Source organism: Dermacentor variabilis, chromosome 2, assembly GCF_050947875.1.
Source record: "Dermacentor variabilis isolate Ectoservices chromosome 2, ASM5094787v1, whole genome shotgun sequence".
Lineage (NCBI taxonomy): Eukaryota > Metazoa > Arthropoda > Arachnida > Ixodida > Ixodidae > Dermacentor > Dermacentor variabilis.
The window spans coordinates 27,538,039-27,557,367 of NC_134569.1; the positions used below are offsets into that span (position 1 = coordinate 27,538,039).

Sequence of the window (19,329 nt, forward strand, 5' to 3'; positions counted from 1 at the left end):
ATATACTGGTGCGATTCAGTGCGCAAAAGATTCTTTTCTTAACAACACCCTGCCATCGGTACTTCGAACAAACCCTCGCAAATTTTGGAGCATTGTCAGTGGTTCAACAACACGTCTCATACAGTTATCTGATAGCGATGACACTATCCTTCCTCTTAGCCAGTCTTGCACAGTCTTAAACAACGCATTTGTTTCCGTCTTCAATACAGCTGCTCCTGCATTATTACCCCGTTTACCTGACCAAAACTTTCCCCCTATGGACCCCATTGTTATAGATTGGGTTGGCGTTACCAAGCTCATTGACAATCTGAAGATCTCCTCTTCCGCTGGTGCTGACCTACTCAACTCAAAGATGCTAAAAATAACCACAGTGTACTCAGCAATCATACTCTCAAAATTTTTTGAACAATCGTTACGGTGTTCCACATTACCCAGCGACTGGAAGGTGGGGAAGGTGGTCCCTATCTTCTATTTGGGTAATGCTCATTCAGCAGATAACTATCATCCGATCTCACTGACTAGCATACCATGCAAAATGATAGAACACATCATACATTCGCAGCTAATTGAATTTTTGGAGAACAACTCTTTTCTTAATAATTCTCAACATGGATTTAGGAAAATGCTTTCGTGTGAGACCCAACTACTAACGTTTACTAATGATCTGTTTATAGCTACTGACCTCGGTTTCGATATAGACTGCATTTTTCTCGATTTCGCAAAGGCATTTGACTCAGTATCTCATGACTTACTCCTTTTTAAGCTTAGTAAGCTTAATATCGAGAGTAGCGTATTTAACTGGATTAAAGACTTTCTTTCAAACCGTACTCAATATGTAACTGCTAACAATTATTCTTCTGCTCTTTCTTCTGTTACGTCCGGCATACCACAGGGGTCTGTACTGGGCCCTTTGTTGTTTCTTGTATATATAAATGATTTTCCTGACAGTATTGTTTTTTCATCAATTAAGCTTTTTGCAGATGACTGCGTAATTTACAACAAAATAACAAATTTATCTGATTCACTAAATATGCAAAAAGATCTCGATCAATTATCTCTATGGTGTGACAAATGGCTTATGCAATTAAACGTTAATAAATGTAAAACCATGAGAATAACCCGGTGCCCTCAAAGTACAAACTACAGTTATTACCTTAAAGGGGCCCTCTTGAATCCCGTTTTCTCCTACAAGTACCTTGGCATTAATATTACTAACAACCTATCCTGGAACATGCACGTTGATTACGTAACCCGCAATGCTACCTGCACTCTTGGCTACTTGCGCCGAAACTTTTCCAAAGTGCCGTCTTCCTTAAAATTAATTCTTTATAAAGCTTTAGTCCGTCCAAAACTAGAATATGCATCCAGCATCTGGGACCCCAGTCAATCCATACTAACCGCTTCCCTTGAATCTGTTCAGAATCGCGCAGCCCGGTTTATTCTATCAAATTATTCCCGCTACGCTTCTGTATCCACTATGAAGAACACACTAAACCTGCCTGATCTGTCTTAAATTTCTTCGTCTCTGCCTCTTTCACAAAATCTATCATCAAAATGAAGTGTTAAAAAGCTGTCTTTTTCTTCAACCGACGCACATTTCATCGCGTGTGGACCACAAGTTCAAGGTTGGTGTGCCATTTTGCCGAACCAACTTATATAATTATTCTTTCATTCCAAAAACCAGCGCAGAATGGAACCACCTTCCTGCATCCATCGCTGCCATTATCGACACTAAGTTCAGAAGTGCCATTGAAGATTACTTATTTTGTTAACTTGTATTTTCATAAATTGTATTATTGCACACTTGTATATGTATTACCCACTCCTTTCTGTAATGCCCTCGGGCTCTGAAAGTATTTGTAATAAATAAATAAATAAATAAATAAATAAATAAATAAATAAAGTATTAAACAATAGTTTGTGTCTTTAATTTCGATAGTGAAATGCATTCTGGCACGCTTTTATTTTACTTTTTTTTTGTTTTTAGCACTTACATAACGTTTGCAATGTTAGTAGTTGTATTTCTGGTTCCTTCTGCTCTATGCCTTGTAAAGGGGGCCTGAACCTCTGTTTCAAGTGAATTAATTTTCCCTTTTAGTTCTGGGTTTCCTGCATTCAATATGGAAATAAGTTCAATTCAATTTAGTAGCACAGCCTTCACACCAATATCATACAGTGATGGCCATTTCTCAGTGGCAATCAGTAGATGGAAGGAAATCCTTGGAGGAGCGACACGAGACTCCTCCTTGGCACAGATAGGGCTGTACACACACAGAAGACCTGTCGAGATGTCAGCAGCCCTTGAGACCAACTCCTTGTCCCCCTCTGACACTGGCAAAAAGGCGAGTATGTCACTACTTTGAGTTTTGGAACAAAACATTGCTGCTTACATTTCTCATCAGGCAATCATTGCAAACATCTGCCAAGCTACAGCTCCTCCAAAACTTTACCAAGGCTGGAATTACTGTTGCAGAATGCACATGCATGCGATATCCACTTCCTGTTGGCTCCCAAATGTGAGTATTGCTTCACAAAGGCTGCCTGTAAAATGCAGCGTCATTAGCAGGAAGGAGGCTGTTTTCACACCTTGATCTGCCACTCGACAAGGTCAGTGCCCGTGATCATCTCAGTGATGGGGTGCTCCACCTGAAGCCGTGTGTTCATCTCCATAAAGTAGAAGCGCTGCTCGGAGTCCATGATGAATTCAACTGTGCCAGCACCCACGTAATTGACTGCCCGTGCTGCTCGCACGGCAGCTTCACCAATCTGCCGTCGGGTTTCCTCAGTCACGCCGGGCTGCAGGTGCACAATCACAGCACCATCACACATCAATTCACAATGACAGTGAACATAAATGCTAGTGGAAAAAGAAAAAAAAAAGAGTGCTATGTGACAATATGCACACATCTCTCATACATAAACTGTGATTTGCTGGACATTTCATTCTGCAACAAATATGACAGCTGGTATAACCTGTGCTATGTTTTATACCTATTTTTTACACCAGAAACCAGGGCTGCACAACTCAAAACAAGTGAGTACCAAAAACAACTTTACTGAGAGCCAAATGGACCCCACTATAGCGGGAAAGGTTGCATCTTTTCCTTGTAAAAATGCAGTCTGTTTGGCGTAATTTGTTGCTGTCCTCAGTGCGTCTAATGTCACATTGGTAAAAGGACACCAGCAATATTAGGAGCATCAGTCAAATTCATCGGTGGCCCATTTTTTGGGGGAAACTGGCAAGAAAGCACTCTCTCATGGCAGATGTCAGTGCCACGGTAGTGACAGAACGCGGTGGCTGACAGCTGAGTGAATAAGGCCTTAGAATGGATGAGAAGTGGCGATATTGTGAATTGTGTGCAGCACATGCACCCAATTTATGGAAACTTAGGAACAACCAACTTGCCACTATCACAACACTGAACCCACCATCTTGAAGTCAAAGGTGTGAAAACATTTACTGCAACTTTGTTAACGCTTGTTGGTGGGCTAGCCGATTCTAGTTCGTAATGAACAGTGCAAACTGACAAGAACAAGACGAGAAGCTGTGTGCCACCCTCTCATCTCATCCCCGTCAGTTCACGCTGTTACTCATACTGCAACTGCTCCCTGCGTCACATGAGTGTAGATTCATTGCTATTATTATTTTTCTATGTTAACAACTGCTCAGTCCACATTCTAGGTGAACCTGTAAGCAAATAAAGTGAATCCTGAACTTTGACCAAGAATGACCGATGCCCTGCTTCCAAATCACTGCTAAGAAATCGCCAATGTTCCTCCTTAACTGTGCCCAAGGAGCCTGTCTCTTGGCTACGTTGTATAACAAGTTGACACCTAGTCTTCTCTCCAACTTGTGTGCTATGCAGTAGTTTAACCTATACTTTCCTCACACATACCTTTGGTTGGCAAAACTTGCCAAGAGCCACTGAACACCATGACACCATACTGGTCAGTGCGTGAGGAAGCTACCAGGTGAAGATAAGAAATTCTGCAAGCATGAGATGGGTTTGCCTAAATTACCAGCTGAGCACAGACACACTGCTGACTACACCATACCAAAGTCACGAAATTGTCACAGTGGTAACGACTTCACAACACACATCTCAATTCCTCAGAGAAGCTATGGACAGAGCCATTGGCCGACTTGACCAGCTAGCATCAGTGAGTCAGTATGGTGCAGTGCACACACCACATCTAGGTTGTGCCCACTGATAATTGCAAGCACTGTGCTTCTTTTAGTAATTATCCTCCTGACTTTGTCCCCATTATTTTTTCTGCAGATTTAAATATTGTACATCTTTTTCATGCTAGCTGCCTTCACCAGCACTGACTGCAATGGTTTCGTGGCTACGGTGCTCTGCTAAAAAGAACTGAATGTACAGTGAGTTGGCTGATAATCAGCACAAGGTCACAGGGTAATTCCTGGCCACTGAAGCCATACTTTTAGTGTGATGAAATGCAAAAAGGAACTGTGTACTCAGATTCAGGTGTACTTAAAGAACCTCAGATGGCTAAAGTCCAAATTCCTCTGCCATGGTAATTTTCATAGTCCAAGTGTGGCTTTGGGACACCCATGAATCAATCTATTCACCAGTCTCTGTAACAGACACACATCTACAAAATGTTGTCTAATTTCTAACCACGAAAAACAACAGTAAATTGCTCACAGCAGGGGCTTCCTCGATGACTTTCTGATGCCTCCGCTGTACACTGCAGTCTCGTTCAAAAAGGTACACATAGTTGCCATGCTGGTCTCCAAACACTTGCACCTCCACATGCCTGTGTAAAAGCAATGCAGATGTTCTTATAATAGATATTAATGCTCATGTTTCACTGACTCATGCAAATTATTCCGGCAAATGATTTCTCAAAACCTTTTTCTTGACTGCTGTGCAATCTCAAAGATCCATAAAGAAATACACTAATAAATGAGGTCAGACTGATAGATTAAACCTCTGTTTGCTTTTTTTTTTTTTGCATTTTCGCCAGAAGAAAGTTGACAACCGGCAGAGTAAATTAATGAAGGACATCACTTTTTGAGGCTTTGCGCTGAAATAGTGATGCCCATGATATCAGTCTGTTGTCATGAATTTGGTGGTATTTCATACATCCATGCCCTTCAAAGTAACAAAAGTTGCCATGTTAAGCCTATGCTCACTCTCCAATGCAGTCTAGCCCTTTACTGATAAACAATAAACTAGCACCTAACTACATGATGCCAAAATCTATTTCAAAGCAGTATTTATATTTCTTTATCTTGCATCTTTTCTGGCTTACCTACCAATCCTCTGTTGATTATGAGGCTAACCATGCACCTTATTGGCAACCTACTGATATAGCCTAGCCTAGCCTAGCATTAGGATCCTTTATAAACAATGACAGGTTCACCTCCAGGCCACCTTGCTACATGGCCATTCAATCAATATGCCTAAGCTACATGCCTGTTAGGTAGTGCAAAGTTGAAGGAAGAAACCCAGTCAAAAAACACAAAGGACAAGAGGAGAAGTTCACACCAGAACGATTGGTGGTGTGAACCTCTCCTTTTGTCCTTTGTGTTTTTTGACTGGTTTTTTCCTTCAACTATGTACCAACTGGCCCGGATTTCAACCCTTCTGCAAAGCATTTCTTGTTCTCTGGGCGTCGTTCTAAATGTTCATTCTCCCGGCAGTCAGGCTACGCTTTGTATTAGCGCAATTGCTTCCATCGCTTGTCGTGCACGCGCCCTTTCCCACTGCCTCAAGGTCAACCTCGCTCCACCTGAGCTTGTGGCCTTCTTCGGTTTGCTGGAGCCTTCGACAGGCCATTGGAAACGAATGGTCAAGATTTGAAAATTGGAGTGCTGGAGGCAGGTGAGGCATCTGCACGACTGTTGCGAGTGTTGTGCCTCGCAGGACGTGATGAACTGTCAGGAGTTCGCTGTTTCCGGGATCATTGCCGATTGGCAGGCCAGGCGACAGAAGTGTTCTGGAATCAGCTGAGGACTTATTTGCCAAAAAAGGAAAGGCTAAAGGTGAACAGAGGCTCAGTTACATACTTGGAAGGTGCAACAGTGCCCAATGTTGTTGATGATCTGCTTCAAAATGGCCCCAAGTACAGCCTCACACTAAGCTTAAGGAGCCATGAACTGCTCACCACCGTACATCGGCTGGCTGATAAAGCACACAAGGATGAAAAACAGCGCTGTCTGTCTGAAGGGGCTGACCTCTTCCTGAAGGTCGATGGCAAGCACTTAGGAAACAGCAACTGAGTACTCAACCGGGTTGTCGACCACTTCATTGAAAATGATCTGACCCTCCTCCAAGCAGATAAGAATGGTGGCTTTGTGGTCCTTCCGACAAGGTCTTTTGGAGAGAAGGCAATGGCTGCTGTAGCGAAGAACTTCGAGTCTACAAATCGGAAGCCCTCAAGGTTGAAGACGGCAGCGGTGAAGCTCCTGAATGAAAACAACTTGGAAAAACTTAAAGAACAAAAAAAAAGCAGTCGTTGTGGTGTGAACCTCTCCTCTTGTCCTTTGTTTTTTTACTGTTTTTTTCCATTCAACTACGTACCAACTGGCCCAAATTTCAACCCTTCTGCAAAGGTAGTGCAACCACATGTGCTTACGGATGAGAGGCTGGAGTAAACTACATTTGTCAGTAAAATCATTCCCAAGGGCACTAGCATGCAGGAACAACCAAAATTGACTCACACACAAATGCCCTGCACACCAAAGCGTAACCTTAAGTTCCCTTGCCTGTATAACACTGTCACTGCTCTGTGAAGCCGAAGGCCACTGTGATCTCATGTTGTCCTTAGCCACTGTCTCATCCTATACTGCTGTAAAAATACCTGTCCTGCAGATGACGCCTGAATGTCACTGTAGTGGAGAACCTGCCACAGTCAAATGCCTTTATAACGAAATGCTCGAGGCCTCCAAAATTCTTACTAATACAAACCACTTTGTTGAAAGTGGTGCGCAGCTTACTGCTCACAACAGAGCATGCTAAGCACGTTCAACAAATGAAAACCATTATGTAACATGAATTAAACTGAAAGTTAGTCAAGTAGGTTGCTAATATTTTTGTGCACTTTGACAGAATGTGTGACTGCAGCCAGCCTTATTGCATCGAGGTTCACAGCATGCTCCATGGCAAAATGCAGAAGCTATGCAAATTAAAGCCAAGATCATTGAATGCTGTCAAAATATTTGATTTGTTCAGAGGATCTTCATCCCTTTTGCGTTCATTGACATTTACATCCTTTCTGCCATAGATGGCTTTGAAGACGTCGTCGGTTGTCAGTTATGATTACATCACCACGTCCTCATCAGCTGCAATGCATTTATCAGTCGTCACCACAACTCATGTGTTACAAGAATGAGCCTACGAGTTCAGTTAAAAAGAATAAAGACTGACTCAACAATATTACCTTCAACAATGTCTGTCTAATGTTATTTATCAGAGGAATTACAGTTGGGCTGTAATGCTTCGCCTGAAAGGCAGACCAATTGTGATAGAAACTTATTAGACAGCTATAAGAAGTAAGGAAAGTAGTGTTATCGACTGTATAAACTTGCAAACATTCGCTTACTAACTAAATTAACAAGTGTGGTGTCACACATGCACACACAAACATGAACACATCTCACTTGATGACCGCGGACACTCACTGTCCAAACACTGGCGTGAGGAAGAGTGGCTATAGCAGTGAGCGAATTGACCTTCGTGCTGCCGCTCACTTCAACACGAACTAAGTGGCAAAGACACACTGCACGTGAAGCTATCAGCCCTCAGTGCGCCTAGACTCTGTACCCATCGCAGATCATTTTCGAGACAGGGTCCCCACAACTGAGCTCAGTCAAACTATGCACAGCTGCTACTGGAGCAACTGCCGCCTTTCTCATGTCTGCTATGAAAATGTGAGCTATTTCTTAACAATGTCACTTCTTCCCTGTAATACTGTCTGCCTGCATCGTCTCTCTTGTCCCTATTTTGCAACTTGCAACTTTCATCATGAAACTCACCAACACAGTATTGGTACGCATAAAACTACAAATAGTTGCCAATGGACGGGTGCTGTTGCCTCTTCTCTCCCTGGTTGCTACTTATATGATCTCTTGGAAGCGATTCTAAGCATACCATTGAGGCACTTATGAGCAAACATAGTTGATAATGAGGAATATAAATGCTAAGACAATTAAAAACCAGTTAATTCATTTGTGGTTCTGTTAGTGTAATCATGTGAATATGATACTTTCTGGTCATGCTGCAGAAAAACCACTGGGATTGCCTTTTAATACGTGTACATATTTCTTTTTTTGATTAATAAACATCTTTGTCTCTCTCTCTCCAGTCATGCTGCACTGACTACTCATGAACCATACATGTTCTAAAAGCAAAAAAACACAGCAGCAAACCTTGGGTCAGCCACGAATTTCTCTATGAGCATGGCATCATCGCCGAAGGACTTCATGGCCTCACGTTTTGCTGACTCAAGTTGCGAGTCGAATTCATCTTCGCTCATCACGATCCGCATGCCCTGCATGGAAAATTTGCAAGTGATTGGTGCCCATACGAATTTGTTGGTGGGGAAGCTTATGAAAGCTCAAATAGTGGAGGAGGCACCATCTCTGCATTCTACTTTTTTTTTCCTCACTACATTCAGTTTACCAACTGCCACAAAAATGCAGCAGCACATGTTGCTGTACCCTCCCCCTGTTGGCAGTCAGCACTGTTTCAGGCAGCACAGTACTCGATGTGCTAGTTACGCTGACTGGCTCACTTATGTGTACTAAGGCTAGCAATACAATGCATTTACTGTGCCTGCTACCAAACAAAAGTGAAAGGCTATAATGCTAATGCGCTGGTGCACAAAACAACAATCTCATGAGTCACACCAGTACCTCAACACCATGACAGTGGGTTGAATCTGTGAGCACTCACCTTGCCCCCACCGCCTCGCACTGCCTTGGCCATGACGGGGAACCCAATGCGACGTGCTTCCTCCTTGAGTCGTGCTTCTGACTGCTCCTCACCGTGGTAGCCCTCAATGATGGGCACGTTGGCCGCCGACATGATAGCCTTGGATGTACTGCAACACAGTGGTGTGCTCCATCAAGCCCTGCCCTCTGACACACTTAGCTGGCATACTAGCCACAGGTGGTGTGCAGTCGTTCCTGACTCGCGACAGCATTTTGAAAATCTTTAGTTCACTACTAGAATGCTTTCAGAATAAAGCTCTATTCTTTGGCCTTCATACCAACTTTGAGCAGTGAAATAAACAAGGACATTACTGGAAAAACTCATCTCACCTAGCAGCCTATAACACCTTTTCATTAGTTTCCTGTTCTATGGATACATACAAAATGTCGAACAGAATTCGAAAGCGAAATTTCAGCCAAGACTGAAGCCAAACCAAAATCTATATTTTTGGAATGTGTCTAAACTTAGAGTAAACTTAAAAAGGAAAAAGAAATGAAAGAAATGAAATGAGGGCAGTCGCCAATTTGGAATGCAATGGTTCAAGCATATAGGCAACACGGGTAATCAAACAATCCAATATTCACCAAAACAAGATTATTTTTTTCAGTTGGCACAACTTGCTTGCAGATTGCCACGACTTGCAGAATATGTTGTTTGCAAGAATGAAGACAGATGCATATGCTGGTCCTGTAGAAAATCGGCTGGGAAAGAACCTAGCGACCCTTTTCGCTGCAACCCTGTGGGCGCTGCCATGTTTGATCCTGTGGTGACGCATCACTTGCCTCCATTGCCTCCGCGTTTACAATGGGTGTGTATGACGCTGGTGCTGTTTAGCAAACCTGTTTCGGAAGATATCGTAGGCGCTGATCGGGTGGACAACACAAAGCTTTGGCCATAGCTTCAGACAACAGGCAAAAGTGTTTTGGAAGCTGATTAAGCCATGTCCAAATGGCATGAGCAGCATATATGGCGTTTGTTTTAAAAGTGAGGCTAAATATGTATTCCAAGCTATCCAAACTTTTCGCTCATCAATTGAATCAGGATTAGTGTTTTTTGCTCTTCGTTCTTTATTTGTCAAATATTTTGAAGTAGCAGCTTGACACATTTCTGACTCAGTAAACTTCCTTGGTGTGGCCACTATCTGATTATTTCTGCCTGATCGCTTGCGGCTGTGCTCAGTTCCAATAGGTTTGTTCTTGCTGTGCAAAAGGCTTGAAATGCAGCCGTTTCGTACATTGTAATACCTTGTAGCAAAGATGTATTACCACTAGTAACTTGCTTACTCTTGTGGACTGTCACTAAACATTCAGCTTCGACTATTTGTGCGCTATTGGTGTAGTCCATGTTTTCCTGTTTGTATATGGTGCACATATATTCAAGTGTGCGCCCACACACATTGAAGATATAGCGGGCATAAGTTTTCATGCCAGTTGGGACATATATGTATATATACTGTGCACGAAACATACTATGACAGGAAGCGGCACTCACCCTTCGAGCGGTATTCACTTTTGCTGACGTTCCGGGGCTGAAGTACTTTCTTTGAAGGTTAGCGATACAATGCTGGCGGATGAGTAAATTTTTGTATCCTCGAAGAAAGCTGTACATCTCGAAGTGCCAGTAACACTTATGGACAGTTGCAGCAACGGTCCACAAATTTGGCTGCACAGATTTATTCCATTCCTTAATACTATACCAGTCACTATTTCTGCAGCCAACTACTGCACATGTCTTCAATCCACATGATTCAATCCGGCATGTTTGGAGCACAGTGCGTTAGCGAAAACTCAGTTGCATTTCAAACAGCTGATTGCACAAAAGCAAGGTGGAAGCAGTAGTGGTTTCATGTTCGTGTGCTGGCGCTGAGGCAACGTGCAGCGCACCGCCGAAAGTGTCATCTTGTTTCTCTAGAACAACTGCTCTGCGAAAAGGGTCAATAGTGTTTGTGTTCGGCCTTCCTTTTTGAAATAAAACACAGCAATTTTTTTGCATCACAAACACTGCATGTCAGATGCTCAAATCCAAGACCATAACTGATTTTGTGTGTTAGTGTGTGCTTATCGCAATTACGATTGCTGGTTGTTTCTATAATGATGTTCTTGGACTTTATTTCTTTTACAAATTTGCTTGCTTAGCAGCACAACACTGAATGTTTTTGCAATGCCCAAAGCAACACTCAATTTAGCAGGCAATTTCACCAGGAAATAACTAGAAGTCCAGTAGGAAAGATAATTTCCTTAGTAGCATTCAGAATCGCCTGCCAAAAATATTCAGTGTGGTTGCTTTTTTTTTGCTCTGAACTGTGTTGAAACAGTTAGTGGAATGGTTTGGAACGCGTCCTTTGTTTAGTTCAGAACTATTCTGAGAGATTGTCTGAACCAGTATGGAATGTTTAATAATTTAGTTCTGATTCAGGCTCAGCTTCAATATAGTAATACATCTTGTGTTGGACTCAGTTCTGGTTTAGAGAAATTATACTTTTGGTTTAGTTACGGTTCGAACCTTGCTTCAAAGCCACTCTTAGCTTCAATTTACAATCAATGTGCACCTTTGCCGTCCCCCCTTCCCCTCTTTCTTTTTAACCATAACCAATTGGCTTGACCTTAGAGATGAATAGGCAGGAAGGTGAGGACAAAGATTCTACAACAGAAGCGAGGTTGAGAAAGATGCACCTCAGAAAATCTGATGGCAAGCAAGCTACAGTTCACTCTGGCATACTGGTAAGTTTTACCGGAAACCCAAGTTCTGCAGTAAAGTGGCAAGAAGTACCGCCACGACAGTGCCAATAGGGCAGGTGCGCATACGCTCTGAACGGGGCAAGAGTGGTCTAGTGCATAGGAATGGCAATATTTGGGGGTAAAACACACACTCACTATGTGACACCGTGGGCACTAGCACAGATGCGGGTGATCTTTTCTTTTTTTCACCGCAAATGTCCAGTGACATGAGTAACAACAGAATGCATGTACCTCTTGATGCCCATGTCACGAATGGCTGATGCTGGGGGCCCAACAAAGATAATTCCCTCGGTAGCACAGCGCTCAGCAAATTCTGTGTTCTCCGACAGAAAGCCATATCCGGGGTGGATTGCCTGTGCACCACTGCGCTTGGCAACATCCAAAATGCGGTCCTGCCGCAAGTAGCTCTCCTGGGATGCTGCTGGCCCAATGTGGTATGCTTCATCAGCCTGCAATGGGCGAAGAGTTTGCAGTCATTATGCAAGTCTCAATATGTGTATTCCATCTTAAGGAGAATGAACAGTGCTGTCCAAGCTAGAGTCAAAGTATGCTAAGGCAACAGCAAAAGTGGCTACCAAGTCAGGCGAGACTGGTACCTCTATAGGGATCCGCACTAGGAACTTAAATCTAGGAGCCAGCAAATAGTAGTTTTTAAGTCTGAATTGAATACGAATTGAATAGTGCCAGGGGTAAATCGTATTGAATGGAATATTGAATATGTTTTGAATAGCTTGCAAATAATGTATGGCCTCGCCGTTCATATCAAACAATTTTCACATCATGGTATTCACGACATTAGAATTTTTCTATCATTACATTGCACATTATAAAAGATCTACTTGAAAAGCATAAACGGAGCATTAAGAAAAACTAAACAATTTAATTGCAAACTCGGGGCTCTTCGGAGCATATGCAGTCATGCCTTATCATATAAAGTTTAGAAACGCAGCCTTGTGGAGAAATAAATATCTGTGTATACCTTTGTAGCCACACTAGAAATGCATGCCATCTGCAGTGACTGCAGAGCGAGAAAAAAACCCACTGCTTTTCTATTTCAAATGGCCACAGTAGATGGTGCCACTATTTAAAATGAAACACATTCAGATTTAACCTGCTGAGAGAGCACTTCTGCTGCATTTATAAATGCTGCCAAACAATACCCACTGCCAAATGTCATGTCTAAACAAAATTTTATTGTGATTGATCATAGTTTTGCTGTTAAAACCTGGCTTCCTGAGCGGTGCAGTATGCTCTAGTAGATTATGTCTGCAATGGATTGGATAAAAGTTATCGTATTCTTGCTTCAATTTCATGTCTGATCATGCACAGTCAACAACGTGAAATATTCAAAAGCTATGTAAGAAATATTCAGGGGAGTATTCAATAGGCAAATATTCAATTGGTTATTTGAAAGTGTCGTATAACATCCCTGTTACAAACTGATCACATGAAAACTTATCTGAAGAAAACCACAACTGAAGGCCAATACTTCACTTCTCAGATCCACTCATGTCAAAACTGGGGCAGCGATGATGTCATTGCATGACATCCCAGATTTCATTGTTACTTCCATGATCCACACTTCTTTCTAAAAAAACTCAATGAGACCTGCTGTCTTGAATTTTCTTTTACCTTAAAATGCAACATAACCACTTTCTATAAATCAGCAGACACCCAGCTTTGGCCATTCGTTAAGTTCCACCATAACAAGACTCCTCTAAGACAACTGAAACATAACTTTTTGTTTTTCCTTTTAAAAATTCCAACTATAGTCTTTTTTTTTTTTTTTTGCCATGTACACACCCAACAAGACAAGCCCACGTCAACCCCTTGGCTTCAGTAAGTAACATTACAAGGATCTGCTCAAGAAATTGGAAGATGATGTCACCACTAATCCCTTGCTTCTGGTGAACCACCACCTCTACTCTCAGTAAAAGTGATTTGTAAAGTTTATTTCGCCTGTCTAGCTTGCCTTAATATTCTCCTTTTTGTCTCCCTTAAAAAGAATAGTTCTGTGCTGAACATGGACAGAGATTGTACGACCACTTAAAGGGACACTATAGGCAAATACTAAGTCAATGTGGACTGTTTAAATACCATTACAGAAACCTCGCATCGCTTGTTTCATGCCAAGAAAAGACCTAGTTTATGAGAAAATTGCTTCTGAAGGGTCCGGATATGTTTTTCCAAATTGAAATCTCTCTCCACCCAACTGGGAGAGTGGTGACATTGCACACACCATCACCGCCCTTTGCTTCCGTCGGAACGGCGTCTGACAGATGGCAGTGCCAAGCTGAGAGATAGCGGTGGACTCGCCGCTGCAGCTACTTTTTGGTCAAGTGGTGTAGACCATATGGGCATCCCATGACATCACATGGAAATTGAATTCTCTGTTTGTGCGAGTTTCACGAGCCAGTAAAACCAGCGCAGCACTACGCGATAACGAAACAACTGAAATGTGAAAGAATGGCGGCGCAGAGTCTAGCGAAAAAGAAACCCTTCCACCGCCCTTGTCATTGTCAAGGGTAATTTCAATCAGTCATTTTTTCTAGAAATGAAATAGAACTGGACAAGTAGCATTTTATTTCGTCTTATAATACAATACAAGGATGTTTTTTGCAACAAGTGGTTTAGTGATAGTGACAGTATTTAACTGAGGAGTGCTGTCGTCATCGGGCAAGTACTTGAATGACCCAGGCGAGTCTCTCATTATGTCCTGCATTTACCCCAATTTCTCTATTATTAGGGCTCTGTTCGCGAAAATATTTACGCCTTAGAGATACTCGAGCCCTAATCTATCACTTTAGCTGGACTTAATATTTGCCTCTAATGTCACTTTAAGCACCGATGTTGAATGCTTTCCAGGAGCTACATGATAGGCACAGTGCGAAATCCTAGTGCCCTCTGGACACACAGCAAACATACTGTGCAACAGGGAGTGATGGTTCATGCAGGGGGACCCCGTGACACTTAGCAATTGCTCTCCATCTGCATCGCAGGCAACCCATAAGCATACACCATAATGACTGCTGGTAATGTGCAAGGCATAGATAAAAGGACAAAGACCTACACTTTTAGGGGAAACACATCATGAGCAGTATGGGTACCCCATTTCTTCTACTCTATGGGAAAAACATGCCTGATATGATCCCTAGCACCTGCATGCATTAATGAAAGATTATTCGCTCAGTTTCAAATTTAATTTACTATGAATTCTTGAACAAAAAGGCTAGTAATTGCTTAAAAATCATAAATGGAATAATCTGAACCATTTAATTGATTGATTGCACTTGTCGATTTGCATACGTAAGTTATAAAAATATTGAACCTGGTGATTTAAGTAAATGCAGGGTCAAACGTTTATGGAATACAGGATCTGAGAAAAGCATAATATTGGAAAAATTATTTTCTGGGGTTTTACACGCTAGAACCACAATCTGATTATGAGGGGAACAGCGCGAAAAGACAAAGGACAAGAAGGGGAACACACACGAGCACTGGTGTGTGTTTCACTTTTTGTCCTTTGTTTTTTCGTGCTGCTCCCCTGTAGAGTATGTACCAACTAGCCCAAGCCGCCACGATGTGCCAATTATGAGGCACACCGTTGTGGGGAACACTGGATTTGTACTGCCTAGGGTCCTTTAACATGCAGCAAAATCTGGGTACACAAGCGTTATTACATTCCACACCCATCGAAATGCAACCGTCGTGGCCAGGATAGATGCTGTAACCTCCTGTTTAGGATCTCAATGTCACAGCGACTGAGCAACCTTAGTGGGTAGCAAAATGTTTCATGAGCCTAAGCTTACAGCCCAGATTTAAAATGTGCGGTGAGTAGTAGTGTAGTGATACATTTTGAAAAGAAGTTTACAGCCTTAGGGCGTATTTTGCCCCCGAATAATAACCATCATCTGTCTTGCTTGCATTTCCTTCCCTGAAACCTCTGCATTCACTACTTTTCTGACAAGAATGCTATGTTATACCGATAATGCGCATGCTATTTAGGAGCATGCAGCAGTAATTAAACAAAGGAGAGGCACACAAGATATATGATTGTTGTTGGGGGAAAAGATAAGCCCCAAAGTGTACAAACTTTTCTTAAAGTGTAGTATTCTGTTGTTTTAATGGCTAGAAGCTAAAACTGGGCTGATATTTCAACTTTTTTAGGGAGCCCACATTTCATAAACTTTTGAACCTGCCTGTACATAAACTTTGAATAAAATACAAACTGTACTATCGACTGCAGTAGGCACTTGAGCTGTTGCATTCCCTAGAAGTGCTTTCATAGGCGGGCAGTGCTCTACGTTCATCCCATTGTGGCACAACAGCAAGAAGGGCTCGGGTTTTCCTTTGCTGGCTCAAAGTACAGCACACATGGGAGGGTTTTTGTTCTGAGGAATCGTCTTAGTCAGAACATTGTAGCTCATTCCCTTTCTTAGTGTTGAGCAAGCATAGGAGGAGCATCAGCACAAATTCATGCCTGCTCATGCAACCTCAATCATATAACCACTATGAAAAAAACACCCTCAAAGCATTATTTAACTAAGCAGATGGTTAATCTATTGATTGCCCAGCCCTACTGACTGAAAAGGCATCTCCCATAAGAGTGGATAACCTTGTACACTTTTGCAGCATTGACGGTTCTGCAGTAGGCAAAGCATGCTGGTGCGAACCTACATGTATTGAGAAGTTTCACACAAGGAAAATAGTGCAACATATTACAGCAAATGACCACTTCAGACATAATCATGCACGTTAAAAAGCCCATAGCAGCTACTGCCATAAGACAATGTTTTGTGCTGGGCTACTTCCACGCGTAAAGCTTTCATGTCCATAGAAAGCAAGCCACCCAACTATAACTTTTCTGCTACTAAGCCAAAACTAAAGTACTGCTCGCCCTGTCCACTAAACAATAAATAAAACACAATTACATAAGTTACATAGTGAGCAAGAACACAGGACAAGCACCTCTTCTACAGCACATGTTGCATAACCTATGTAATCATATCAAACCAACCAGCCTGCCAACACATCCTTACGAAATAAAACACAAGTTTAGACAAGTATGCGCAGCTACTTCCGAGCAATTGGCACGAGATTTTCCCATATCCTGCAAGCATTGGAGCTTTTCTAGTGTCACGGTGGGTGCAAGCACCCACTAGAAACAAAATATACAAAAGTTATGATACAATAGTTTGACCTCATGGAGTAAAATATAGAAAAATGACCACTAGTAGATTCAGTACAAGGGCATTTTGGTGAGTAAATAACGTCATTACATGTGATCGCACTTTCCACTTGCAGCACAAAAGAAAAGAAACACTGACAGAACAAACAATGATGCCTGAATGCGTGATTTCAGTAATCCACATTTGTGCAGCAAAAATATGTTAAAATCAAGAAGCCTTGTTCAATGTATCACTGATAGCACTAAATAAGTAAAGTTTCCCCAGGCACAAAACAATCTAAATTACCAACGTTGAGCTACTTGGAATTACTGCTGCAACCACACTGTCTACCACACAAGTTTTACAGTAAATGCCTCCTGACGACTTTTGCGTGATACCCTTTATTTTATAATAAATGCACACACAAATTACATGCTGCAAGGCATTAAACCTTGTGTTGTGGCTTGTGCTACTGCTCAGATACTATGAGCGCCATAAAAAGATGAATGGTGTGAAACAGTGCCATCAAAATCATTCAATATTGTTGTCCACAATGTATACTGCATCCACATATGAGTGATAGAGCATGTATCACTGACCATGGTGACATGCATGGCCTTCCGGTCGGCATCACTGAAGACGGCCACCGAGCGGATTCCTAGTTTGCGAGCAGACCGAAACACGCGGCAAGCAATCTCACCCCGGTTGGCCACGAGAATCTTCTCGATGGGTCGCCGCCGCACTGGTGCTGAAGTGCTGGCAGCTGGAAAAATGTCAAGGAAGAGTAAGAACTGTCGACAATGGTGGCGATAGTTTCATGCATCACCAAAACCACCCCTCCCCTCATTTTGTAACCACAGGATTTCAGAGATGACGTAAGCTTTGTTTGCTCCCCTCCAAATCTGTGATTTGGTTTTATACAGCTTACATACATGACCAAAGGGGGGTACACAATTCTTATGTCCTTCAAACCAACGCTGATGAATGTGGTCACATTTATAGGTATCATCAACTGAGCCAGCAATCCCAGAGGTTATGCTGTACTAGATGCTACTGCTTGCTTTTAGACAGCAAATGCTGAACTTATGAAGCAATAGCATCAGTGAGTTCTACTGCGCAAAAATCCAACAAATATTGCTCAAACTACATATGAATTTTTCGGCGTTGAAAAGCAGCATAATGAACGTTTTTATTCACAGTTCAGTACGTATCACCAATAATACATAGGGCCTGTTACAGAATGGGTGTTGGCACTGCATTTTCACAATGGAGGTGCCAATCCTGTACCGCGTTCATGGTGTCTTGACAAAGGTGTTCTTTTTTTATTGGCAAGAGTGGCACTTTGCACAAGCCGGAGCACCAATCCTTCACTCTAGCTTGACTCAATATTTGCCTATAGCATCCCGGCATAACACATTTTTCCTCCTTTCTTTTAATAGTCACTCTCACATTGACATTATAGTGCTTTATGTGTAAGCATTTATGCAGTGTGTATTGTTTCTTGTAATCATAGCTGTCACCTTGCACCAAGTGAAAGAGGCCGTGGGCTGTGCTCTACGCTGTTTATTGGCTCTTGGTTCCCGGCCCTCAACATATTTATGCACAGTGATGTTGAAATAAAGGATACTAGCATGGATGCTTCTAAGTTGGAATATTTAACACAAGATATTCCTTCAGTTTACCCTGCCCTGCAGACAAAAATGTCTTAAGTGGAAAAATGGGAAAGGAAGCCCTAAAACCTTGGTACAAACCAGTGTCGCAGGCTGCCAGGCTGGCCCAATGACATTAAACATTTGTTGCTGTGGTGGGGAGAAGCAATGAGCAACAGTAAATGGCATACTTGCTCATTTAATGGCATGATTTGACAAGCAAATTATTTTGTCACCATTACAAGAAAAAAAAAAGAAAGTTTATTACCTTTGTTTCGACCACAGTTTTGATCACAGCTACTAATCTCACGACCCCGCCTCCCTTTTTTTTTTGTGTGTGTGTGTTTGCAACGTCCTTCCAACTTCTCCCCTTCGACCCCCCCCCCTCTCCCACACACTTTTTTCTAGCTTGGTCTGCTATAAAAGCACTATGTTTTACATTTTAAAAAAGTACTGATAAGGTAAAGCACAAACCGTAATCTTTTGATTTACTCTGGAAGCTGCTTGAAGCTATATCTGCATTTTCTATTAACCTTCCCCAATGCAAATACAGATTTGTTGCTACAGCTAAAGAAAAGATCATGTGCTGCATTTCACTACGAGACGACACTGGGAGCTGACCACGTGAAAACAAAGTTTAAAAGGAATGAAGGAAACCGCCACGTCCGCTAGGCAATTGATGCGCACAGAGGTGAAAATGTCTTACACAAACGTTGACCGTACACGACGCTCCAGCATCTTGTTGTCGCTTTCGAAAGGCCGACTCGGCTGGACCAAGGAACAAAAAAGAAAAAAAAAAGTAAGTTCGGTTTAC

The 19,329-nt window shown here is 42.2% G+C and overlaps 1 protein-coding gene across 1 annotated transcript in view; it reads right to left on the reverse strand.

Moving 5' to 3' along the window:
• Mccc1 (Methylcrotonoyl-CoA carboxylase 1) overlaps nucleotides 1-19,329 on the reverse strand; it is a 40,011-nt gene that overhangs the window by 20,115 nt on the left and 567 nt on the right. The window contains exons 2-8 of the mRNA XM_075679986.1: nucleotides 19,222-19,283; nucleotides 17,466-17,629; nucleotides 11,930-12,147; nucleotides 8,922-9,069; nucleotides 8,396-8,517; nucleotides 4,668-4,779; nucleotides 2,587-2,796 (exon numbers count right to left, since the gene is read on the reverse strand). Coding sequence (XP_075536101.1) covers nucleotides 2,587-2,796; nucleotides 4,668-4,779; nucleotides 8,396-8,517; nucleotides 8,922-9,069; nucleotides 11,930-12,147; nucleotides 17,466-17,629; nucleotides 19,222-19,283 — 1,036 coding nt within the window. The remainder of the gene's footprint in view (nucleotides 1-2,586; nucleotides 2,797-4,667; nucleotides 4,780-8,395; nucleotides 8,518-8,921; nucleotides 9,070-11,929; nucleotides 12,148-17,465; nucleotides 17,630-19,221; nucleotides 19,284-19,329) is intronic.